Source organism: Ptiloglossa arizonensis, chromosome 11 (assembly GCF_051014685.1).
Source record: "Ptiloglossa arizonensis isolate GNS036 chromosome 11, iyPtiAriz1_principal, whole genome shotgun sequence".
In the NCBI taxonomy this organism is placed as follows: domain Eukaryota; kingdom Metazoa; phylum Arthropoda; class Insecta; order Hymenoptera; family Colletidae; genus Ptiloglossa; species Ptiloglossa arizonensis.
The window spans coordinates 11,118,692-11,146,481 of record NC_135058.1 but is presented as its reverse complement, the minus strand read 5'-3'; the positions used below and the strand labels follow the sequence as shown (position 1 = coordinate 11,146,481).

Below are 27,790 nucleotides of genomic sequence, written 5' to 3'. Positions count from 1 at the left end.
AATTGATACCGCTCGAGGCCTCTCGGTATAAACAGGGATGTCAGGGACGTATCTCCCCTTTCCCTTCGAGGTAGACCGTATCCTATTTATCGAACGATGTCTATAAAATACCCCCTTTTTAACAACAACGAACGAGCTACGCAAAATTCCCCGATACGGTGTTACGTACAACCCGGGCTTCGAAATTTGTGGCACAATCGGGAGAAGGGTTCCGGGAGATCGGTATAAGGCAGAACGGCGTAGTAAATTTTCATCGCGCGGGTGATTCCTTTGGCGGAAAAATGACTACGTGAATGAACAACGTCGTATGATGACATCGTTTCGGGTTCGTAGACGTTGGTCGGGTGTGGCTGCCATTGTATTTCAGAAAATCTCACGTAGAAATCATTTCTAAGGATGTATGTATTTATTTTATTTTAATTCGGTTATTGGCATTTCTTTTGTTGCATCGAGCCATTTTGAATTGATACGTTTGCTTCAAATTTTACAGCTTACAGCTATCGGACGAAGTTGTGCACGATTGCTCGAATAAAACTGTGCACGATCGTTCGAATAAAATTCTTGTAATTGTATTTTACAAAGATCGGGTTTGTCGATTAAAAAAAAAAAAGAAAAATCACGCGTGAGCGAAATGGAGCCACCCGTAAACGTACGCGGTGAAAATGCAACACGTATTGTAAAAAAAATTATTCGTCGTACCGCCACGAGATGAAACTGTCATCGGTGAATACGTACGGAGTGACTTGTTTCGTTAATTTCGCATTGTACATCGTACCGACAAATTTTTCGACGGTACATTTGGTGCGATATACGATTCGAGTTTTGCGTAACAGCGTTTCACTCGCAATTCGCGGCGTAGATTCCGGCAAATCGCGCCGAAAACAGGATTATCGTATCACCGATCTTCAACACCATTCGGGCGTAATTATTTTTGGTATGTTTGTCGCGCGTTTTTACGCGGCGAGGGTACACGCGACGGCGCGTGCGAGATTATTGCGCGTTGTTGCATCGCTGCACAACGGGGCTTTGCATTATCTTCGAATCGCGTTATTTATCGCGTTTGCGTAAGCCGACTGCGAGTGTAAAAACTCGTCGTAAAATACAGCCTTAATTGACAGCGAATGGTGTTACGCGATAATCGGTGCTCGCCAGCGGAATTGAAAGGGATGCGTTACCACCGTTGAGAGAACTATCGCGGGAAACGAACAATCGTTTCATCCGATACGAAACGATACTTCGCGATCGATGATTAAACAGAAGAAACGAAAATAGCAAATGAAAAGAAAAAGAATAACAAAAAAGAATACCTCCACAAACGCATATAAAAAAAAAAAATAATAAAGCAAAAAAGAAAAGAAAATTATAACTCGTAGAAAATGGTTAGCGACAATGAACAATATTCACCGAATTGATCTACAAATTTTCGCAAACGCTTGTAAAAAAAAATTCTTAAAATCCAAAGAAAATAAAAAAGAAAAGAAAATCTCGTGACTCGTAGAAATTGGTTAGCGACAATAAACGATATTTACCGCGCTCGTTGATCCTCCCCTTCGATTCCATACGCGGATAAAGGGAGTGTAAGTTAAATCGGTTGACGGGCCGGCGTCAGGCAACGTGTTCTCGTTATAAATATTTGACAACGAGGAAGCCAAACTGATTTACGCACAGTAACGCGGGCGTCTCTCGCGCGCTTGATAAACGGAGTTCGTCGACGTTGTGTAGGGCGTCGCAATCGAGTTTTGTGTAACAGCGTCTCTTATATCGAGCCCCGGGAGAATTGACATTATTATAATGTCGAAGGATCCTCTCCGGCCGATGGAATCGATTTATCCCTGTATATCCTTCCCCCACCTTCGCGTATCCTTTCCGCCGGCTTTTCGTCAGACTCACCACGAAGCTAACACGTCTCGCGGTTGTCCTCCGTCCCGTGTTCATCCGTCCCCTAGAATTTCCTTGTAAATTCAACCAGTAAGAAACTTATCGTCGTAGTCGTGGTCGTCCTTTCCTCGACCTCGTCTTCTCCCAACCCTACAGAGAGAGAGCAACGAAATAAATTGTACCGAGCCCCCAACCTCGAAAAGAGTAATTCGATGCACAACCTTGGACTCCCGTGGACCGGTACGATAATAAAAGGGGGTGAAACGCGGTCTCTCGGTGTCGCGTTGTATTAATTTAACTCGAGCCAACGCGCGGACTCGCGACCCAGGTGACTGGGCGACTCGTGGTGGTGGACACGGGCAACTGTAGACACCGAAACGATATTAAGTTAAATTGGCGACAGTTCCGCGCGCTTAAGGTGGTTTCCAGCCTCGAGATTAACGAAACGGGCCAAGACGTATAAAGAAAACTAGCCGCGGAGCTGGTACGGGTGTAAAAACACGAAAAAGGAGGGAAGAAAAAAATGATGCGGAGGTGGAAAGGAAAATGGCGACCGCTATCGTCGGCCACGCGGACGTGCTAGCGAGGACTTCCACTGATAACGGGGAAAGTCGAGTTTCCTCTTGTTGATCGTATTGCGCGTCCTCGCGGAGCTATCCCGCTCGTGTCCCCGGAAGAGTGGAGGATCTTTTTGCAAGGATGGCGTCGCTGGTTGAAACTGAAAAAAGAAAAGAAAAAAAATGTTTTTAATTAAGGTAAACGTTCGCGTCGATCCGCGGACCGATTATACGGTGAATCTTGTTCGGTATCGGGCACCGGTAGTTGCGCAGAAATACTAATTGACATGAACCGCGTAGCTACGAGAACAGGAGAGGAGCCGTGTATCGCGTTACGGGTAGCTGAACTTAATGCAGTTGCTTGTTCCTGACGTATGGACAAGCCTTCTTGTTACGCGTGGCTATGTTCGTGCGGTTAACGATACGAGGTATCGTTGCGTTCTACCTTGCTCCCCTCCCCCTGCTTCGATTACCGTTGGTTATTATACCGACTCCCGGAGGAGGAGACAAAAGGATTCTTTGTTTCGAGTTACGCGTTTGTTCTTTGTTCGCGTTTATCTTGGCCACGGAGACGCGAACGTGACCGAGATTTAGGGATTTGGGCATCGGGCTGGAATTGTTTAACACGTTCACGACTGCCATCTCGGTTTCTCCATAATTATGGATGCCCTCGATCTTTGCTCCAATTGAACCGCGTAAAGTAGAAATACCCGATGGTTTATCGGTGTACGTATAATGCGTTTTGTAACATCGTTGACGAGAGTAACGGTACTTCAATGTTTGCAAATATTGAATTTACAATTGAACTTACCTCACCGGTGACCACCATGACATTCAACGTGTTAAGGAGCTTCAACCCTTTGCACTGTTTCATTTTTTTCTTTACCCAACAACTCTTCGATTAATTTACAAAATAGTTCAAAAAAGAGGATCTCAACGTTGCATCGCGACGATGCAGAGCGTGGAACAAATATATTTTTCATTTATATTAAATAGTAAGGTTGTTGCGTGATGTTGAGTCTAACTCGACATTGGAGTTGGCGTTATAGTACAACCGGAACAAAAATTTCTTCGCGGCATCGTCTATCGGTAAATTGAATTTTAATCGATCGTGAAAAAGGAAAAATAATCGACAGAATAAATACAACTGTATATTTTGTACATATAGAAAATAAATTAGCATTACCGGTCCAACAGTTCGATGCTTCCTGTTCGCGATAATCCGAGCCAAGAGACTCGAGTGCAAAGTTTCGAATTAGCGCGAAACGTGTCGATAATTGAGACGTTCACGTTCGCGGATAAATTTGTCGAAGTTCTCCTCCAAGTTTTCTCTAACCCTGTACGTTTTTCCTGTCGACAGAAATCCTCGGGATGGAGCTAAGAACGGCGAAACTGTTGCTGTACTCCACACTGGTAGTCGTGGTGTGTTGGAGCCAAGAGGATTGGACGGCTCAGTGCTCGTCTTCGTGCAAGTGCAGATGGGTATCCGGCAAAAAGACCGCCGAATGCATCAAGCAGAACCTCACGCAGATACCAGGCAGCCTCTCGTCCGAGATACAAAATTTCGATCTCACCGGGAATCGTATCACGCACCTGATGCACGATTCGTTCAGCCGGGTGAACCTGGTGAATCTGCACAAACTGGTGCTGCGGAAATGCGAGATCGAGTCGATCCACACGGACGCGTTCAACGGTTTGAAGATCGTGATCGAGATCGATCTGTCGGCGAACAACATACGTACACTCTATCCGGGCACGTTCGAGGAGACGCAACGTTTGAGGGTGTTGCTGTTAAACGACAACAAGCTCAAGATACTGGAGAACGGACTGTTCAGAGATCTCGTCTACCTACAGAAGGTGATGTTGTCCAACAACGAGCTGGAACGGATCGAGGAGAAAACGTTTCGCAATCTACCGGGGCTACAGTTGTTGACCTTGGACGGAAACAATCTGAGCTCGTTGAAGATGTTGAGCTTCGACTCGTTACCGAAACTCGGCAGCCTCGAGCTACACAACAATCCCTGGAACTGCAACTGCCGTCTCAAGAAATTCCGCGACTGGACGATCGAGCGTAAACTCTACACGAAACCCACCACGTGCCAGCAACCGAGCAACCTAGCCGGGAAGATGTGGGACGAGATCAGCAGCGACGAGTTCGCCTGCAGACCGGAGATATTCACGATCGGGCCAGCCGTGAAGATCGAGGTTGGCAGGGGGAATGTCACGTTCTGGTGCAGAGCATCCGGGATACCCCGACCGCAGGTAACTAGACCGATCTCCCCTCGTCACCCAATTTGCGTCTCACGCTTTATTAAGAGGGAACCCTCCGGAGAACGAAAACGCTGATATTTCGGAATTTTACCCGACCACATGGACGACCGAATACAAATGTTTCGCGCGAGCGTTAAAACTGCATACTCTGAACGATATTCCTGCCAATTTTCGTACGAAGATGTTAACACGTACGGGAGATACAAACTGTATCGTATTACGCGGTACTCGAATTTTACAGTTGCACCGTGTCGTGGATTTCTTTGGCCCTGATGATCGGAAATGAGGGAAATTTGAATTTTTGAAGAGTAGATGAAATATTGGATTTTAAGGAACGACGAGTTTTTTAAAAAAAAAAATTTTAATTGGAAGAAAAATTCGAATTTTTGAAACCTTTCCAAGAAGCTTTACAACTCGCTCGAAAAGAATTATTGCGGATATAGGGTTAAAATTTCGGGTAAAACGCGTTTGAAATTCAAAAATTAGAAATGTAACATTCTCGTTAACGATTCGAGTTTCTTTGTAACATCGTGGATACAATGTTCTCGGAACGTCGAAGTTAAAGTACGAACAATTAGAGCTGTTCACCGTTTGACTCGCAACGACTTACTTAGACTCGTGACCGATTTTCTCGCGAGAAAGAAGTTACGTTGAAATTTCGTTCCGTTGGCCGCGACCCCGAAATTTGGGGCGCTGCACCGCGTTCCCGTGCACCGAGGCAGCCGGTGCATTTGCACGTATTAATCGTTGCGGGCACGCGTTCTTTTTCACTCGGATAAATGTTTCTGAATGTAGACGAGTACTCCGTGGGCACCTGAGAATTTCGCGAATTAAAATACAGATACGTCAATGCGCGCTTACTCGTTTATTCGAGTACACGAGAATAAGAGACCTCGGCAACAAAGACAGTGGTACCTTCCGCGAATGTACGTACACGAGCGGACCAGTTCGGTGACATGCAAGCGAGGGTGTGGGGGAGGAGGAGGAGGCCACTGCATAACTCTACGTCAGGGAAGAAGCACGGTTAAAAAGCGAAGGGAAGTAGAGTGGAAAAGGGAGCGCGCAGCGGTGAAGTACATATTGTAAAGGGTGGCGCTGTAAAGCGGGGTAACGTTGACTGCGGTAATCCACAGCAACTTGCGAGCAATTTTGTGTACAATCTGGAAGAACGCTGTGGGGGGTCAGGTCCGTTGAAAAGATTGCGTCGGTTAAATCCGCGTTCGGGCAACTTAGCTTGAAAACTTCTAAACGTTCTTAGCCGGGGGAACGTTGTTCTCCGACCTCGAAGTGGAAGAGATTCTTTAAAGTTTACCCGCCGCGAATGGATTTCTTTTTCTCCCCTCCTTTTCTAATTGTAACGGTTTCGCGGAACCCCTCACGGTCGGAATAAGAATTTCTGTTCTCGTTTCTTCGCGTTGCCTACGGGAAATATTTTACTACGTTTCCTTTAAAAGAGGAAACCGTTTGAATAGAGTCTAAGCCGGGGCAAATTACGAATCGGTTTCCTTCGTGGATAAATTTTTAGCGCCGAGCTAGACCCGAGTGTGTGGTACAACGTAAACGAGCTTTTTCTTTATTTCTCTTTTTCAACGGTCCAAGTTTAATCTTTGAATGAAAATTGGCCCGAGCTGATATCGGTAGCAGAGTTTACGATCTCACAATGTTCCTTGCGAATCGATCGATAGTAGTTTAATCGTTGGACGCAATTTTAAACAATATTTGTTTTTCGACTAATACGTTGATTTCGTTAAAATATAAACCTACAATACTAGGGTTTATCTGGAATGCAAACTATTAAGTATCTCGGAATAATTAAATTAAGACTCGCATCGGATTGGACACTTACTTAATTTGCTTATAAATTTTACCTCGAAAATCAACCGGTAATGAATAATAATAATAATGCTTTGATCGCGTCGCCCAGAAAAAAGAAAAAAAAACATACATTCGCAGACTGGTACGAAAAATCGGCTACAATGTAAAAAAAGTGTACTTCGCTGTTAAAGATTATTTCGACACGTAGAATCGCTTCCCTCTCGGCTGTAGGGCACGTTTCAATCCGCCCTACACATTCGATAACGTGTGTGTAACTTTGAACGCGGCGAGGACCGTTGAAACCGTGTCGCGGAATTTCCTTGATTTAATGAAATTCTTTGATTCCGCGTATAATAACGCGCGTCTCGAGCGCAAGCGAGAGAAAGATCTGTCTTTTGAAACGCGCCCTATAAAAGAAAGACGTAGTCACGTTTTTCGCGCGCAATAACGAAATCCTTTTGGATTTTCCCTCGTCGCGAAGAACTGAAAATCGAAACAGCCCTCAGAGATGCTCCCAGATTCGTGATTCTCACCATCGCGGTAGCCAAATTGGACAAAATTTCGTCCACGCGATAGACGACGTATAAAAATACCATATATAGCTATTCGGTACTTGGTTACACAGCTAACAAATATCGTACACAGCTATTTAGTATTTATGCGAACAGCTGACGAGATCTCTGTATCCGTGAAACACAACACCGTTTCGTAATTCGAATCGTAATTCTTACCGGACTAACGAATCGAAAGTTATTTATCCCTTGCACTCGAAATTTGCATCCAAACGAAACTTTTACCCTGCACACGGTAGCGAGGTAGGGTGACGAGAACCCGACGAGTTCCATCCGTATTTTTAGACCCCTTCGGTAGTACAAATTAGGTTAAAGTTACCACATGAATCGTTACAAAAATACGTACCGTTAACGATTAATAATACACTTCCGTCGCTACAATTTCCATTCGCGACACTATCAAAACGTTTCACCGTTGAAACGAATGACCGAACTGGGCCCAAGAAACCGAAACGGTCGTCGAGGCTCGCGTTGCTCGGGAATATCGTACAGAGTCGTCGCCCCTTTACAAATCGCTCCTGGTTGTTTTCGAAAAACTTTTATCGGGCGAGGGTACACGATAGCGAACCGTTGTATCACCGAAGAACTTTCGATAAGTCGGGGACGATGCCCGAACGTCGTACTCGGGAACAACGGTCCCGCGAAACTCGATTCAATGAAAACCGTGTGCACGTGTATGTATGTGTGTGTGTTCTTTCTCGGTGTTTCAGTTGTCCTGGATCCATCGGTCGAGGGTCTTGGAGAACCAGACGAGACGGCACAACGGCGAGAAGGGTTACATCCTGAAGTCGAGCCACGACTGGCTGAACCTCACGATCCCGGACGTCACGCCCTCCGACAAGGGTGATTACGTCTGTCTGGCGAGGAGTCCGGGCGGAAATACCGAGAAAAACGTGAGCTTGACCATCGCCGGGGACGCGATAGGCGGCAGGGACAATATAATCAGTTTACCGTTGGCCCTCGGTTTGGGCGTGGCTGCGTTGCTGTTGCTCGTAATCACCGTGTCCCTGTGCGTGTGCTACTGCCGGCGTCGCCGGGTACGACAGGACGAGAAGAGCTTGGAGGCTGCCTCGATGGAGCACCACGGGCTCGGTGAGCAAGAGAAGTCGCTGATCACGACGATAAATCCCGTGGTGAAGCCCCCCAGACGCTACGAGGCGCCGTCCGTGACGTCCCACGGCACCGAGATGACGGAGCTGAACCGTACGTTGCTCGACAACGACTCGGTCTTTGGTCAGTACACAGCCTACATTACTAAACAGTGCGTGGCCAGGTGCTAGCTACTAACTATTTGTTACTTACGGCGCGCGATTACGGCGAAACGTGGAACGTTCGCGACAGCCCCGAACGCCGATAGGGCCTCGATGGCGTGGCGTGTGTGAGGCACACGCGTGCCGCGTGTTACGTGGAAACCGGAGGAATAATGGCCGCTCGCGAGATATCGTAGATCGTCCACGGTTTCTTTCTTTTTTTTTTTTCAGGAACGATCGAACATCGATACGATTATTCCATATTCACCCGTTGTCCAACCTCCCTTGTTTTCAACGCGCGATGGAAGACGAGTAACCTTCGACCGGTGTGGAACGAGACACACCTCGTTACGCCGCGTACACCGTACGGAGCGAAACCGTGGTACCTTAATTGTATTTCCACGGTTATCGTTGCGAAATTGAAAGTAAATTTATGGAACAGACCCGGTTTACGTTTCGTTAACTCGTACGTGTTGGGCTTCGATTGAAAGAATATCGATTACGCTACCTTCGTACAATCGAAATATCGCATTTAAATATTCGTCGGGGATGGAACATACTTTGAGTTTTACGTTTAAGGGAGGTCCGTGTTTGCACGATCGATCACACGGTTGGGAATTATCTGCTTTCGAGATTTTATTTAAAAGTTTGGTCAGAATGTTACTGCTGGGAAGGTTATCGCTAGGAATTAACTTCCTAGATTTTATTTAATGTTTCGTTCGTAATGTTATAGCTAGGAAGGTTATGGCTAGGAATTGACAGCTTCCTAGATTTTATTTCAAACTTTGTTTGTTCGTAATGTTACAGCTAGGAATTATCAGCTTCCTATTTTTATATTCAAACCTTCGTAAATCTTTTTTATCTTGCGAAAAGAGGTTCGACACAATCGGTTCAAGAAACGTCCCATTATTTCATACAACTACACTACTTTTCGAGACGAATAAGATCGACAAAAATTTCGAGGTCCTTGCATCGATTCGATATAAGTTTCTTCCAAAATGAATAACTATAATTAAACACAACGACGCACACGCGCACGCACGCGAATATAAAATTGCATTTTCAGCCATAAACATTAATTTAAAAGAAAAATAAAATTGATAAGGAAACTTTCCCGCTCCTTTTGCCGGTATCTACGTGCCGGTAACAATACTTTTATCGATATCGGGATCTCGAAACTACGACCTTCGAGCCCATTTGTCCTGGAAACGTTTCTTGAACAGTCGTGGCTTTACAATTTGACACATGGCTACGTTGATCGTTCACCTACGACGATCGTTACGTTCCTACCGGTTGAAGGTTAAATCGTGATAAATCTTGGAAGAAAATTTTACGATTCTAGGGGTAAGTACGTGTGTTCGTGTGTGTTAGGGATAAAGTACCACTCGTAAAATGTAACCGGTGCATTAAATAAGTATTCCGGGCACGGTGTGCACGCGTAGTGTGTATACGTTCTCGTGACAAAACCATCGGGCCCGATGCGCGGAAGATCGATCAATGGTACACGCGCAACAAAGGAACCTCACCCGATAGACCGCGACTCCGGAACGAAAATCCACTTTGGATATTGTTCGCGCCACACGGCCATCAATCTTCCGATCTCCAACGCGAAACGTCCGTTTGCTCGCCGTGTGCACGCTGAAAGGGTTCACCGTCGCTAATTAGGGGATAGAGTAGATTAATTGAATTGTAAACGGCGAATGTATTTAAGTTTAAGACAGTCGTATCAACCACCCGATGCGATGCGATACGACGCGACGCGACGCGACGCGATGCGTGCGGGCCAACCCCGGTAATCCCACAGGCGGACAAACGAGGCGCCATCGATCCTGGGGTTAACAAATATCGACCAAGACTGTTGCAAGATTAACGAGAGCGTGCAACACGTAATGATAGAGAGGGGAACACCATTCGTAATTTGTGTCTAGCTGCCTAGCGATAGCGTTTTTCTCCTCCGGAACAATCTCGTTTTCTACGAAGAGAAAACAACGAGCCGACGACGACGACGATGACGACCATGTCTCGGCCAATTGGAAACGACGCGACCGCGTACCACGGACCCGTCGTTTATGCGAAATAATTATTTTGATAGAGATGTAAATACGAGCGACGAATCATAGAAATCGGCGCGAAACATTCGACAGAATGGAACTATTTTTGTCTGGAGTGCATCGCTGGTGTACATAACTACTCTTATCGGGTGCAACAACGACGATAACGACCGACGACGATCTTCTGCGAAGAAATCGAGAATCAAATGAATTTGTACGTGTACAATGATGACACTTTGACGGCCGTGTGCTCCGTACGAAGACCACTGGTAGATATTCGCGAGGATAAGTAGATACGTGTTTGCAAAAGTTCGTAATAGTATTCGAGTATCGGCGCTGGATTGTTTTAAATGCTAAATAAAATTAATGTCGATTTCGTCGGGAGCGGATGCATCAGTTGGAGGTTTCCCAGCGAACATCGTGCTGCAAATTGACCAAACGTAAACACTTATCCGTTCGTATTTATGAATCTCTCGGAGAGATATAAATTAGGTTGGAGTATCATGGGAATCGTTGCAAGAACACGCGCCGTTGATGGTCGATTTTACTTTATTGCTGCAATACGCGTTCAAGAGACACACGATCGATACAGAGTATTTTAACAACCAATAAATAACCGACCGAAAAGTTATCGGGTTTCGTTGAAATTTAAATATCAATTTTATTAATACGCATAGCTCGGGAATATCGAAAAAGAGAATGTCCTCGTTATATCCAAGAACTTTTATTACAAAATATTTCATACGATCGGAATTAATCCTCGTATTAATGAAAATATTTTATAAACCGCCACTCGGTACGAGTATTTTATTAAAAAGATTTCTCTGCATCGATAAAATACAATATCCACGGCGGGGATCGAGTTGAAACGTTTCTATTCTCTTGTTAGAAATTCGGAAAATCGTGCTCGACGATTTTCATCTCCGAATTGGAAATCGATTTCGATCCGAAACTGACACTCGAGCTAGTTTTCTCTACGGATCGACGCGGACCGATGCAAAGCGCACGGATACTGTACATACGAGACTAGAACCCGGACAAATTAAACAAATTAACCCTTTGGACTCGAGAGGAGATCCTCGGTCGCCGCTTGATTCAGTGTACCATTTTCGATCCGGGAAAACTTCGTGGTTCAGAATTCAAATTGAAATTTAAGTATCACGTTCCTCTAGAGTGTAATCGCATCTATGTCAAAATATACAAAAATGTTCCATTCCAGATTAATTTTACGACTTAAAGAATTTTCTCGAGGCGTCGATCTCCGATAGCAAAAAAGCCTCAGAAGCCTCGAGTGCAAAGGATTATTAAACGGTGACGTAATCACGCGTACGCGACAGCGGCCGTCAAAGTGTTAATAGCGATCGAATCGTGGAACGAGACTGAACGTTAATCGAGGCAGTAGCAAGGAATCATCGGGCGCTGTTAATCGGAACGTGCTGTTCGTTCGCGAGAAGAAGATCGACGAGTGTTTACATCCCCGCTCCAGTTCACAGTCTTCTGACTCCGCCCACTCGTATCGCGCTATTGGCTGCGAACGGTGACGAGCTCGAGAGTGGCCAATAGAGACGATGCGTACGATGGTAGTTGGTGGACCGTACACTAAAGCGAACCTGTAAACACTGATCTGCCTTCTTTTCGCGGACGCACAGTAGTAGATTGGCTTCGACCGTGGACAACGCGAATACGGGACACAAAAGCAACTCGAAGTTGCTCCGTGATTGTACGTATAAAGTGGTGATTAAAGCGATAACTCACGCAGCGTCGTTCGAGCGATACAAAGGGCGAATAATAATCATTACGGGTACTCCCTTCTGAATCGGCGAGCGCTGGGTTTTATCGAGCACGATTCTTTCGCGCGAGCTTCTCCCCGACGAGGCTTTATCTATGCGCTCCCCGAAGACGATAATTGAAATTGTCGAGGATCTCGCATTCGAACAGCTACCTACCGCGTCTCAACTACCTCCGCGAGCGCGCTACGAGTAACCTTTTGTATCTGTTGCGGAAGATGGGTCTCGTACAACCTTCCCCCACCCCCTTTGTCCTACTTTCTCTTTTGACTGCTGGTCGAACAGTGACTGGAAGTACCGCAGAAATACGTGCCACGATGAAAACATCCACGATGATCGATTGTCGCCGTCGTACAGATATTTTACATATAGAGCGAACAGAGAGGGGAGGGAAAACGCGAGAGGTCTCTCGATGTGTCGCAGGAGGTCTCTCGACGTGTCGCGCGGAACCGGTAGAAAAATAAACCGAGTCCCGTGTGTACGGAGTGGACGGAAGACAGCAAGGCCGGAGTGGGGAGAAGTAACGGGTGTTCCTATTGTATTGTAGTCAAGTCCATCGTTGTACCTTGCGTCTGGTACACCGATGCAATAGGTACACCCCTGGTCGTACCGTCTTCCCCTATTCCTTGCACGTGGAACTCGGTTTAGTTTTCCGGTGACCCTGCGCGTGACTCTCGTCCGCGTCGAGAAAATTGCAGATAGAAGTTCTCCGATCGGACGGTACTCGAAACCGCGATAAAAACGACGTCGAGCACATCGAGGTATTTCAATTCGCCCGACAGATTCGTCGCGACGATTCCCAGGAGCGGTCGATCGTCGTTTAAATTATAAACTCGAAACGCGCGGGGTCTCCACGAGCCAAGGAGGAAAGTCGACCCACTTTTCGTTCGATGAAACTTTATCTCGACAAACACGATCGATTTACGGTGTCTTCGGCGATACAAGCCCCCCTGGACGGGTCTTGTGCATCGTGGAACTTTTCCTGATACGGCCCCACGATACCTGACGTTGACGTCGTCGCGACAACGAGCTCTTATCGTCGAGGTCTTCGAATCGCGAGAACGCTTCTCGACCGATTAGTCAGAGTAACGAGTCTCGTTTCAACGAGTTTTGGATTCGAGAAGATTCGGCAACCTTCGAGCCCAAACGGATAAAATTCGGTATTTGAGAAAGTGCTCTTATATAGTGTACCTTGTTCGAAAATGTACACTGAGTTTTCTCTCCGAAGTTGAGACTCTCTCTACATGTATGAATGTGACAGAGCATCTTCGCTCTGTTCAGATGTACCCAGATGTTCGTATTAGTTTACAACGTGGAAATTGCTAGGAATTGGAAGCAAGGTGCAGGATATAACGATTTCCGACCGTTAGATCAGAGAGAAAGAATTTGTTAACGGTATTGTTCGATTTTCATTGGATGGTTCAATTAAAAGCTCGATCGAAAGACCCTTGAGGTATTCTGAGGCTTCTAGATGCAAAACACGTCCTTCCGAAAGAGTATCTCGACATTTCTCCAACGTTGCAGTTAGCATCATTGATTGTTCGATGACACGGTGATAGCAATATACTTCTTATAGGTATCATCGATGTAATACGAGGTGCCAGATACTACGAGTTAAAGGGAATGCTTCTCAACTATTCATTTCGGGTCTATTCTTGCTAACCACCGATCACAAAATTTAAATCAACTAGCTAGTTAGACAAAGAAAGGACAGAGTATGTTCCAAATGGCGTTCAGTTGGTAGCCAATACGCTGTATGATTTTATTAAGGTGCTTTGGTGTACCTGCAGTTCCTCCGTATTTCCTGGGAAAGTATCCCTTTGTCCTGGCTATCGCTTTGACATTATCGAATAATATCTCGTACCCTGTAGGCTTTTGATAGAAACACAGAAAGACCGTGTCCCAAAGGGCACAGCTTACACCCGGAAGTCTCTGTACCGATCTTCGAGACTCTGAAATTAATATTGGAGCATAAGAATGGAAGAGAAAGGGTACTCGCGTCATCCCGGGTCTGTTGAATAGTTGAACTCGTTTAGTAAGACTTGCTTACTGGGTGTAACTCAATACGGTTTAAGAACGAATTCAACGCTTCGTAACACCGAAATAAGTTTTTACAAAGTTCGTCCAATTTGACCTTGTTCTTTGGTTAAAAGGAGTTCTGTGTTTCAAGAATTTGTATCTGTTCATCTTTAAACTTGTACCAGTTTGATCTCCTTGTTCTTTCAACGCACCTTGATATTCCTCGCATCGTGTCGGTTCGAAATAATCTCGCGAGTAAAATGCCAATGGATTCAAACGACTTACCGAGAAAGTACAATCACAAAATCCTGTTCCTGTTAATCCTCTTTAATTTCACGTTGTCCACCGCTCAATTAGAAGTTCTATCCCTTTGTGAAACCATTTAAACGATTCACCACCGAAACGATCGATCGTAATCCAAAGAAACCTATTCCCCGGGAGATCCTCCTTATCCGCGAAGATTATCCGATAACAGCGCCAAGACAGCTCGCAGCCACGTGAATGGCAGTGCAACTGACCCAACCGAAACGTTTTTTTTCTCGCGAGTTGTTACCATCGATTCAACCACCTATCGGAGGTCTCGTTGCAACGTCGATTGTCTCCGTTCTCGGGCCATTCCAGTTCGTCGAAACGAATAATCTATAATCGTACGCAGCCATCGCGAGTACAACTGTTGCGCAAACACCACCGACGCATCAGGTTCGGGATACGTCTCGCGCGTTCACGTAGATCGCCACGATCTTAAGTCGCGCTCGATCATTTTTTTTTCTCTCTCACTCTCTCTCTCTCTCTCTCTCTTTCTCTACCTATCTATCTATCTATCTTTCTCTCTCTGTTTTTTCTTATCGCGCGTCATTTTCACTTTTCCGTTTTTAACGTTCGTCCTTCTGTTTTGTTTATGTTCTGGCAGCTGACGGTATCGGTGGCGGTGTCGGCGGCGGAGTGATCGGAGGCGTCGGCGACGACGAGAGGGAGGAACGAGCGACCCCGGAACTCGAGAGCGGTACCGGTACCCTGTGCCGCGGAGGGGGCGGCAGCTACCGGCAGTATCCGCCGGATCTACTGGCGTTCTCCGGGGGTCGGGGGGCATCACCTACCAGCCAGGCATCCACGGCACCCGACAACACGCGTCTACCGACTCAACACGCGACGCCTGCCACGGCCGCGTTCGGATCGCCCTCGAACCAATATCCTGCCGCGTTCAAGACCTTGCCCCACAACCGTAGCGTCACGCCCTATGGGATCGCGAGCTCGACGATCGCACCGGTGATGCCCCGTCACGGTTACGTTACGATACCCCGTAGACCGAGAGCACCCAGCTGGAGCAGCGGGCCACCCACATCGCCCACCGACGGATTGGAACCGGTCTACGACAATCTTGGACTCCGTACCACCGCGGACGGTAGCTCGGTTCTATCGTTGAACAAGAGCCCCGAACCGTTGTCCTCGATGAGGAGTCGACCATTACCCGGCACGCCTAGCTCCCACTACGGCACGATACAACGAAGCACACCGAACATACTGACCAGCAGCCCTTTGGACAGAGCCGCACCGGAGGGCGCGGCCGAATGGCCGGCCAAGGTCGCGGACGAGTCCACGGACAGCAATCACGTTCTCGGGCAACAGCAACAACAATCGGGCAGCAGTAACACACTCGGCAGGAAAGTGCCACCCAGGCCACCGCCCAAACCCAAGAAGAAGTCCACGAACGGTCCGTTGTACGAAGACGAGGGCGAGGACGGGACAGAGGTATGATCGGCGCGCGTCGCTCGACGAACTTGAGGCCGCCAGCTCGTTACCGCGCCGAGGAGAAGAGACGCATGACCGCAGTCACAATAAACCGGTAGTGCCTTTCAAGAAGAGACGGCCCGGTGCGCGCGCGGGTCGACGTTTTGGTTCGAGCGCGTTTTCTTCGCCCTTGACGAAAGTGACGACGAACGACGAGGAGAGAGGGGGCTTCCGCACATCCCTCGAAGCGAAACGAACCAAGCTGACTCGTTTCGGAGGAACTTCTCGATTCGTTTTCCCCTCTGTTTTTCTCTCCCTTTATTCTCTTTTTTTTTTTTCTTTCTTTCTGTAATTTATTTATCCGCGGCGACCTCCAACCGTGAATTCACCGGCGAAGGACATCGAACGTTCATCGAGTGACTTCGACGCGCGGTCGAAGGGATCGAATTCCGATAGGCGAGTTCTCGGCTCGAGAGAACGCGGTCGTGGGATACTCGACGATACGGTGGACCGAGTATACGTGCTGTTCTCGTTTCTTCTTCTTCTTCTTCTTCTACTTCTTCTTCTTCTCCTTCTTCTTCTACTACTACTACTACTAATACTATTTTTTTTCCGTTTTAAGTCGACAATTGACAGGGGACTCGCGCCCGTCGACGAGATCGTGAGACGTCGAGAGACGCATAGTATTGTAGGAATTTTGTTTAAGTAAGTAACGGTGGTTGTAAAATAAGGGTGAACAAAGTTCTAGGATATACGTATATCGAATGGTAGAACAAAACACACAATTAATAACTACTTATAACCATCGCTAACTTATCAGATAAAATTCCTACAGTATAAAGTATAGCGTTTCAACCCTCATCGGAGAACGCTCGTCTTGTTTATCGACGTGCTTGTCGCATGCCTAACGAGGATCACGCCGTTGCCCGTAAACACATCTTGGAAACAATGACGTTCTATGTTATACGATCCACTCGTAAAAACGGTGGCGTGATCGGGTGGTACCTCCTAATCTGACTTCCTACTTTTTATTCGAACTTTTACGCCCGCCGATGTGTACTAGGCGGGAATAATTTTTATCGCCGCACTCGAACTTTATCGGTATTTTATCCTCGCGTTCGCTTTATTTTCCATTTTTTTTTTTTTCTTCCCTTTCCTTTAACGTTACTTTTAACGCGACCTCGTCTCCGTCGTTGTTCAACCGTAATCGTGCATTCGCGTTGGAATTTTACCCCGTCGAAGCGTAATCGTTGCAACGACACTGTAAATCGGGATTAAGACAACGGAAGACCGTGTCACGCGCGGTGTACGCGAGAGCAGCATTATCGGTGACAGAGACGTTGAGAGTAATCGTTTCGAAGTTCGAAGAGGCGCCCGCTGCAGAGGACGATACCTACCGATCGTATTCGTTCTCGATGACGAACCACGCGAACGTTTCAGCGACAGTTTCGCGAGGACACGTACTGTGCGCGCGTTACTCGATGCCACGCGAAAGAAACACGGATCCGATTGGACGGAGTGGGCGGGCCACGCCCCACCTTGCGCGAACCTTTGCCTCTAGTGTACCGTTACGTATACAATTGCATTGTATACGTACTGTTGCATGTACAATTGCATCGTTAATGTACTGTTCGACGAAGAGAGACTGGAACGAGCGACCAGGGAAGAGAACGCGTGTCAATGGTGGGTACAGATAGAAAACTTCTTCTCTCGCCCCTCTAACGGGCCGCGTGTCATCTAGCGATCCACGCACAGTACCTCGAGGCCCTCGAAGATCGCGATGGCCAGTTTGCGACGATACACAGTCGACACATTGCACAACGTGACCAAATGTATTTTACCGCGTACTGTCTCGCCTCGCCGAGACAACGTGCTCGCTCGGAAATATTTTAATACGCTCGCGCGAACCACGAAACCTTCGCGCGCCATTTCGTTTCGACGAAAAAGAAAAATGGGGATCTTGACGCGCGTTTTGGGCGAAACTGCCGAGTTTGTTGTAAGAAAAAAAAAAGAACGAAAAAAAAGACAAAAAAAAAAAATGAAACTACGTCGTACAGCTTGTACATACTGTGTATTATATCTAAGGAATAGTTCGACTTCTGATAACTCGATCGGATTGGTCTTTTGCGAAACCATGCGCGCCGATGGTTTCACGTAACGAAAAGTGAAGAAGCGAAAGCGTGGATCAAACGAAGCAAGACGATTTCACGGCCGAGCTAGAGACGCAACGATGCGAGCGAACAGCCGGTCCGGTTTGTAGCAACAAGGACGCCATTGTATACGTAACATATAGGTACAATTTCGTCGCGATTTTAACGCGTGTAATCGAACGAATCGAGTTCGACTCGTACCTTTAACGGATCAAGACTGCGCATCCGAGGTGCGTCGTTGATCGAAGCGACTTTAAATAAAATTCATTTCACTTCGGTTCGATCTTCGACGCAAACACGGAACAATTCGCGAGGCAAATTTCTTAAATTTCCGATCGCGATTATCGTTTCTCTCACGTAGGAAATTTGTGTAACGTCGTGTTCGGTGATGGAACATTTTTCGAACCGAACAAAGCAAACACGCTCGATCGACGCAATTTCATCGAGTAGACACACCATACACACCATGGAACGGATCATTCTTCGACTAGAGAATTTATCGTCCGTAAGCCACGAACTTGCTATACTTTCGGTGCGTTTTATCCCGAGCTTAACGTTGCATTCCCGCTTTTAGCCGGGATTTCGGAATCGATCGTCTACAACTTGTTGCGAGCTGAATCCACTCCGGAACACGACTTCCAACCTACTTACTTTGGATATTCCAAACATACACCCATCTTTCGATTCACTTTCGAGACGAAAGTTGTTAAGAGGATCGCGTACGTAAATGGATTCGTCGATGTACCAATCCACTGCCCCGATACTCGTCGAGTAACACTTATCGAGTCGCTACGCGCGAGATAGACATTCGGTGAACCTGTTATCGAATTACGCGCAGAGCGTAATCCTTGAAAATTTTCTAGAAATTTTTTCTCGCCCCTCCAATCGTATTTTTCGTTTCTGTCGAAGATACGAAGAGACTTGACCGATGCGACGACATTTTTCTTCTTGATATCTCGCTCTTTCCGACGATGCGATAACACACCCACAAAGTATACCCGACTCTCGTTATTCAATAACGAAAAACGTTCTCCAAACGAGTCGATCTTCCATCGTAGACTGTCCGTAGAGTAACACGATCGTAAAATCATTACGAGAAATTGTCGATATCCTTATTGCATTCCCAAGAGATTGTTAAATGTTCTACCATCATCGTTTCAAAATTAACGCAAATGAACTCGCGGACCAACTTCGGTACATTTTGCGTTCGAGGTGTGTTCGCGGGGACTTCGAGTAAGGAACCTGTTATACTTCGACGCTGAAAAGTATATCGATTTTCGGGAGTGTGTCGATGCACTCGCGAGAATAGCGAGCCAGTTCGAAGACGACAACTGTCGGACGATTTCCTACGTAAACACGTGCAACCTGAAGACGCGAATCCTTTCACCAACTGGCTCACCCCGAATAGACACTCGTTCGTGAGTCTCGTCCCATTTCTCGAAACGATCCGTCAGCGACGACACCGATCGGTAACGATCAACAGCGAACAGGTCGATTCGATGACGAGATATCTTCCCCGACGATCGGTACCCAGCCAACAGTATTACGAGAGAAAAACTCGAGGACGATGACGCGGTGCTGGTGAGAGGACGCGGAGAAAATCGCGACGCAGTCGTGCGACTTCGTTTCCTCTGGCTACTGGTCGATGTTCCACGAACGAACTTTCTTACGATATTCACGGACGAGAGACCACGAGGGTGAAAAGAATGGACCGAACCGAGTAACAGGGGGGGAGGATGGAATCGAATCCGCGAGAAACCAGGTGCCAATCGGTGGCCTTCTTCTTCCGCTCGTACCGAGAAAAAATGGCGTACGTATCCTAAGGAGGAGGAACGCCTCCTATGGATCGACGGTGCTCGGAACCGGGGCTGCACGACCCAACGATCGTCGCGAATTATTTTAAGCGGCCTAGCAGAGTCGCGGCTCGTCCGATCCAATCGTCGTGCCACGCCCTGTAAATACACGGACCTAATTGCACGCTGATTCACGTACGTTGTTTATATGTAAATTGCGGCCACGTTTAAAGGAGGCAGCGCGGCACGACCGGTTGGTACGGCGCCACGAGTATATTTTTGTAATTTTGTATTTTGACGGGTTCTCCGGCAACGTCCAGTCCCACCACGGCATACGCGGATGGCGGGGAAGACAGGCTCGTCCTCGTACCCGTCCGGATCAACGACACCGTGTACGACCAACCTGGCACGGAAAGGGAAACGAATCGACTGAATACGCGCGAGTTCGCGCGCGATACGACCGGTGAAACATTATTGAACGATTGTTAGCTACGTACGACGATCGTCATGGCCCGTCATCACCTCTTAACTCGGTGACGCGTTCGTGTACCGCCCCTCGATACTGATTTTGCAAGCCACGTTGTAAGCACTCGATCGTCTCGCGTGCTCATCTCGAAGGATCACGATGTGCTCGAAAAATAAACGAAGGAGAACTGGGACGGTGTTGAGGATGGTTGGAAGTTTGGGTACCTCGACGAGAAGGAAGTTCGTAAATTTTGCTATCATCAAGTGATATGAGACACGGTATGAAATCTATCGGTGTATTTATTCAGCGTTTGACTTTGTTATGTCGTTGTAGACTTTGCAATCGCGTAAAAGGGGTAAAAGGGGTTTCTGAATTTTCGAATTTCGAGACACGGTGAGTTTTCATGAGGTATTAAAGGAATATTCGTTTAATTTTTCTAATTTTTAAACCCGTTGGAATCTTCTAACTTTATTTATTTAAACGGTGCTTCCATCATCTTTGGGATTCGATAAAATATTTCTACGGTATTTTTCAACAAGACGTGCAGCACACGGTGTTTCGTAAGTGGTTACGAAACGGTGCACGATGCAAACGTACCCAAACTTTTAATTGGTCGTGTACAGGGTGATTCGTAGCTATAGGTGCAAACTCAACTGGTCAATAGAACACACAAAACGGAAGAAAAGAGCTGTAACAAACATCGTCTCGCGAAATGATCGTTTCCGAAATATTCAATTCTCTACGAATAGTTTTCTACAAACTCCTTAGTACGATTGCACGTATTTTTCGACGACCCAATCTGGAGAGTTCAATGCCTGCATAACAGTTAACCTTAAAGTGGTGTTATAAAGCCGCGTTATAGGCAAGCTTTATTCGCATCGATGATACGGAGATTCGCTCCAAGTAGTACTTTCTAAACTATTTTAATTCCATACATTTTATATCATTTCTTATACAGCGATTTTTATAAGTATTAATTTAAAATGCCGGTTACTATTATTATTATTATTATTATTATTATTATTACGACTTTATTACACATATTAAGAACAGGTATGTACGCCACAGGGTGACTGCCTAATTGCGTAACGATGAGGTACAGTCGGCGGTTGCTTTTAAACCTAACCTCAACATATAGGCTCTCGTAAACATCGACGCTACAACGCTAACAGTATTATATCAGTTAACCTATGATAGTTCTTTAAAGAGTAACCGGCTTACGAATTAAAACTTTAAACGAAACATTGCTCGTGGAATGACAAACATTAATAATGGTTCGGTCGATATTTCAACGATACACGAGAGTGTAACCGAAATAATTTTAAACGAAGAACACAGCAAACACTTACGTAAAAAGTCGATTGAATACAAAAGTAAATGTAAAATTAATTTACAATTGTTCAACGACTGTGTTCGAAACGGTCAAACTATCGTTAACTACCAACTAAACGAATGTCTCGGTGACCATCTCTATCGGGAATGTTTTACTCTCTTTTACACGTTCTATCAACCTGTTGAACTTCCCCACCTATAGCCCCGAAACACCCTGTTCGTCTACCATTCACCCCGTACAACTTACCAACATTAAAAAGAAAATTCTCTTTCCCTTCCAGGTGACTCGTTGATCCACTCCCCTGTGAAAATATGAAATTTTTCCCGTTCCTAGCCCCCTCCCGAAGACGAAAACGCGTCATCGACGAGGTTCCCGGTACGATGTCGCAAACAAGTCACCCCCGGTCTCGTCGTTCCTCGTTTCCACGCGTTCCTGGTTAACAATAACGGGGGTAGGTACAGGTGAAAATAGCACGCGTACAAGCCCGCAATTAGAGCGTGGACGGAGATCAAGCCGCGTGTACCGTGTACTATTAGACCAGGCGTGTTTATCAGGGGTCCGTGCAACGACGTGCCAGTTGGCGTGCAATTATTATCGCGGTATACTTTGTCCGCGTTGGAGTAGGAATGGGTGTTAGGTGTTAGGCTGTTCGTCGCTTTAATGAGACACTCCCTTTGACATCCCGGACCGTTTACGGCAATAACACACGGTGCCCACGAGAAGACGAGGCGTCGAACGATCGTTCCCGCGAATCGATAGACGACCAACGGTTCTCAGGTTTACGTCGTCCTTTCTTCGACGACTGCGTATCCACCTGTCGGTTGTATATCCGCTTGAAGTCGTTACGATGGAAGTAAATCGATCGGCCACCAGAGACGCGGTAAGGTGGTCGTGGATGAAAAAGGGCCGTAGAGGGAAGCTTGCGTATAATTGCGAGTCCCGTGTGTCCGTATTGAACACGTCTCGCTTAGTATTTTTAATGAGGCACACGCGACCGCTTGTGCAAGGATTTGCTCGCTCGAACCGGAACATCTAGGGACGAGGAAAATAGTTGACGATTTCGCGACGAAATGACGACTACGTTGAGGGGGGAAGGAAAAAAAGAAAAGAAAAAAGAAACGGTTCGCTGCATCGTTGACGACGTTAATAACGACACCGAAAGAACGACTGCGTGGTGTGTCGCGGCGGGACTTGTTAACGGTTTCTGATCGAATCGTGGAATTATTAGGTATCGATGAAACGGAACGGAATGTACTCTCGTTTCGTATCGTTATCGACAATTACGGTAGGTAATAGCGGTAGGATCGACGAGCTCGTTTAATTGCCAAAGAGATCTCGTTCACGGCGGAAGATATTAAAGAGCTCGAGCTACGGTTATCGTCTTCGGCCGGTTGCCGAGCGCAGAGCTCTCGATGATGATGACCGCGAGGTAGACAAGAAACGGTGGTCACTGGTACGATGTAACGTCGAACGAAAAATCGTGAGAGACGATGGTGTCACGGGGAAACGGGGGCCGTATATTTTTTCAATGAATTGGAAAATTCGTGCGGCGATTCCCATCCACGGGCGCAATTGTAAAATCGTCGATCACGCGAAACACGTTGATAGATATGCAAAGTGGGCCACGTAACTGGAACCGCCTCGATAACTCCGTAAATATTGATTTTAATAAAAATTGGCTCCGTCGAATATTGCCTGGCTCGCAGCGAGTATTACGTATTCGTGTAACGAACTCAAGGTTAGCTTCGGGTTATTGCACGGAGAATAATTCCGTTTCCTGCGACGGAAGTTACAAATCGACCCACGATCGTGCTGTATTGAAGTTATTCTTCATCGAAATTGAAGAACATTGATTTCTCGGACGGGTGCCTTCTCTTTTTCGTTTTAACGGGAACGATCGAAGTATTCTTCGATGTGAATTTATTTTAATATTCTGTATTGAAAAAGCGTTTCTTTTTTTAGTGAAAACTCCGGGCAAATGCATGGTTTGCTCTTATTGCACGAATCTTTTATTAAGTTTGGAAGAATTGATCGGATGAAAAATTATACGGAAAATACAAAAAGAAAGTATTTTAAAAACTTGTACTTTTATTTATGTATATTTTTAACTATCACGATCGGTCCTCGTACTCGCATTACCTTTGTTGTACAAAAATTTGCAATACGTTCAAATACGTACTTCGAATGGTGGAAAATACAATTTTTTAATTACCACGTATCGTTTGAAAGTAACTAGATAATTTGTTTCGATAATTTACGATTCTTGTTAGACATAGTTTTCCAAAACTACCCCATATTTACGGAATTGTCCAAAAAGCAAGTCCAGTTACGTGCACCATCTCGTAGATTCTACCCAGAGAATTGAACCGGAAAATGACCAATTATTCGCTGCCAGAGGAAGGACACGTGCTGATAAAAAAAAAAACGAAAATTTTCATTATCGAATCGTTGTAGCAACAATGTACTTAAAAGTCGCGTTATTCTTTCGTCCATCCTAATTTCAGGACACCGTGGTAACACGATAATCGTTGTTCTCGTCGAGCTCGGAAGCTCGCAACTGCATTTCGACCGACATTCGTGGATAACATTTCTAGTTCTGACACTGAGATATTGGCGTGAAGTTCTTGACTGCATCTGCGAGCGTGCAGATGAAAGTACCGTCCAATACACCGATCCGACCACAACCATCTGGACGTTACGCGCGCGCATAATTAATCGAATTTAACCAAGGACCGGATGCCTCGGAACACGACGTTCCTCGATGATTCCAATTATCGTTACGACGATCTCTTTAGGACGCATTTTATCCGCTAGGGAGTACACCGTAGCACTCGGATCCGCGATAAATCGATAATACGACTGATAAGTAGTAACTTCACTGATCCTGAACTGTGTACGTTGTCGAGAAGCTATCGCGAGAAGAAAAGAAGAAATTAACGAGTCACGTCGAACACATTCCAGGTAAAGAAAACGATAACGACCGTCGCGTTCGTTCCCGTTGTAAGCGCGTTCTTTTTTTCTTTTTTTTTTTTCTTTTCTTTTTCTCTTAAATACATTCTCACTGGGTTCTTTCATGTACTGTACACCGTAATAACTGGACTTCGTAATTAACCGATTAATTCTCGGAAATGAGAACCAAGGAGACTAGAATCACCGGGAGATACGAAACCGGCCGAGACCCGGAAACACGATTTATAATAAACGTCTCTAATAACGATACCCCACGAACGGGGTACGTGAATGTTTAAAATATCTGATTTCCGAGCGTTAAAACCTGCGTTACTAACGACGTTATTATTTAAATAGAATTAAGCGTAAACGCGTGCTGTATCGGTTCGAACGTCGTTCCTTTGCGTAGCAAGCCGCGCTGAAACTCGTACGTACAATCTCGGTATTTGTTTACTCGCGTCGAATCGTAGCCGCTCTTCGAAGACTGACATTTTTCGAAACCGAGACGATGCAACTTTCGTTTAGGAGTTATTGATTCAAAGGAATTGCATTGGGTAACGATGACAGACGAATCAAGCGAGTTACCGTCGAGAGACCACACCCGATACTCGCGCGCCCGCGCACGAGGAAAAGGGAAACTTCCTAATTGATCTCCGCGAAACGCGATCGAACGTCAAGTGACGAAAAACGAGCGATCGATTCGCGTACGACCGCGCTCTAAACATAATTATGACGAATGTATTGACCCTTTACGGTCGGAGCACTCGCGGCTGCGTCAGCCTCCTGGCCCTATTCGACACGGAACGCTGCGAAATAAGTTGGCCGCTCAAGGTCACCAACCAGTTACCCCCACCATACGTTTTCAATTGAAAAATCGCGCTCACCGTTTCTCGAACGCTCTCTTTGCCTATAAAGGTGAAACGATGTAAAGATAAAAGTTCGGAGAAACTGCTTTGAGCGACCCTGTTGAATTCGATTTAACTGTAAAGGGTGTTCTTAAATTGTTCGACCGAACGATAAAGTATCTTACCAATCGATGGGAAATATATCGTCCGAAACTTTTAAAGTTGTACGTTGTAAATGTATATCGGTATATTATTATATCGTGTTGAACCAATGGTGATTCTAAAATAAGTGGTCGAAATTCAGAAATATATTCCACCGATTCTAATGAGAAAAAATGCTATATGAATATATATATATAGCTTCGCAATTACTTCTTTCCTTAATGTTACGCGATTCAGCCAACTTTAACCAGCTCCATAAATCTTAACAATATTCTGTTATTATCTGAACCGAGGTAAAAATGTTAATATCGGAAACTCGAAACAAAGAACTTACGGACCTACATTTGCACGACATAGAACGTAGAATATATTCCTAAAGTTCGGCCGTTTATTTCGGGAATATCTTGCATAACCACCATTTTCTACATTTAATGGAACGAATATCCTGAAATGGTTGAAGCACACTCGATCGATATGTAAAGTAATACAATTGAGGGTACAGTGCGTCGAATTTGTTATTCTTTACAGACTTACATCGAACATTTGACGCGTCTTGTACCTACAGTGTGTCAATATTCGGCAACTGAATAGAATTTTCAGTATATTCGATTCACTAAGTATTTACGTTTGTCAGTTTATTCGAATATTGGAATCTCTTCGTTAATCTTCGACCACTCCAATCTTTGTAACTTCACGAGGAAATGTTTTGGAAATCTATCCACAGTTTTCCATGGATACGATTGGTAAGATACACCGATAAAATTTAGTAAAAGAGGTTAGGACAGCGATGTCAACGCGCGGTGCCCTGTACGCGCCATATTGCGTTCGTATGAGGCGCGCGCACATATAACGCGACATCACCAACGTTCCTGTCACATGATAGTAGAGAGTGGGGGAAGTTCCGTGTAAGCTCTGGGGCTTATATTGGACAGCACTGGTTTAGGAACACCTTGGATACACGTACAGGGGCGGTATAGCCTAAAGGACGGCACAGTTAAGAGTACCATTCCCAAAACCCATGTCGTGCACCCAACGGTGACATCCGACCGCAAAGGGTTTACACGCGCGTATCTTCGCGGCGCGGATTTTTTGTCGCGGAACGTTACCAGCGACACGATAGTTCTTTGATGTAAACGGTAGCTCGGATAGATGTATAAAATGTGCTTTCTTGAACGATCGCTCGAATCGTGTCCTAATCGTCGTTGAAACTGCCTAATTCATTCCATTAAACAGGTCTGTAAACGAGTACAGAAGGACTTTCTCACCACTTTCCGCGTGTGTACTAACCGTATATAATAGTACCGTGCAGAAACGCGAAGCGTGTTCCTGACGAAGTGTTGTTAGGCGAACGGTGTAGGACGTGTGTGTTTCTGTGGATCAGGCCGCGTCCAAGTTTCTCGTACTTGATGAATGTGTGTAGACGTTATGGGGCTGAGTCATGAATAAACGACGTTTCATTAACATATTTTCGTATCTCGTACAGCGCTCCGTTGTACAGGATAAGAACGCTTTGAAGTGTTTTTATCGTAATAGGGATTATTATAAATGTAAAGGAACTATGTTTGCGTGTCACGATATAGGCGTAAGGAAACCTCTATAGGGAACGTAGCGTTCAGATTTTTTCTTTTACTAGATTCTAGATGACATAGGAACGTTAAGGATGGATAATCGACGTAAAACTTTGCGAACGTTGATCATGTCTTCGTTTTTTCTACTTTTATTATATATATTATTATCTTATTATCAATATTCGTGTTATTATACTATTATTATTATTATTATTATTATTATTATTATTATTATTATTATTGCTACGGTTACTATTTAATATTCCTATCGATTATTGGATTTATACCGTTACGTTGCGCTGTTATTATCATTGTGGTCGGTGTAGTCACGATTATTTTTGTACGAAAGTTTTACCATGAAATATTGCAACTTGCCTTGTAACAGAATTCAGTTCCGTTCGGCGTAACGTTTCGGCCGACTATAATTTATATGCCATGTCAATGTACTATCACTGTAAATATTATACATATTTTATAAATGAAATATTTAGCGTGACTGTAACATTAAGAGAATGTACTGAAAGCACCACTCTGTACACTCCACTACGATGGTTAAATTTTAATAAATATTTCCCAACCCCATCGTTGTCTCTCGA

At 45.6% G+C, this 27,790-nt stretch overlaps 1 protein-coding gene across 1 annotated transcript in view; it reads left to right on the top strand.

Annotated features, from left to right (window-relative positions):
* Kek5 (leucine-rich repeat, immunoglobulin-like domain-containing kekkon 5 protein) overlaps positions 1-15,963 on the top strand; it is a 49,610-nt gene extending 33,647 nt beyond the window's left edge. The window contains exons 3-5 of the mRNA XM_076323027.1: positions 3,796-4,697; positions 7,804-8,326; positions 15,111-15,963. Coding sequence (XP_076179142.1) covers positions 3,807-4,697; positions 7,804-8,326; positions 15,111-15,955 — 2,259 coding nt within the window. The 5' untranslated portion in view covers positions 3,796-3,806 and the 3' untranslated portion in view covers positions 15,956-15,963. The remainder of the gene's footprint in view (positions 1-3,795; positions 4,698-7,803; positions 8,327-15,110) is intronic.
* Positions 15,964-27,790: the final 11,827 nt, after the last annotated feature.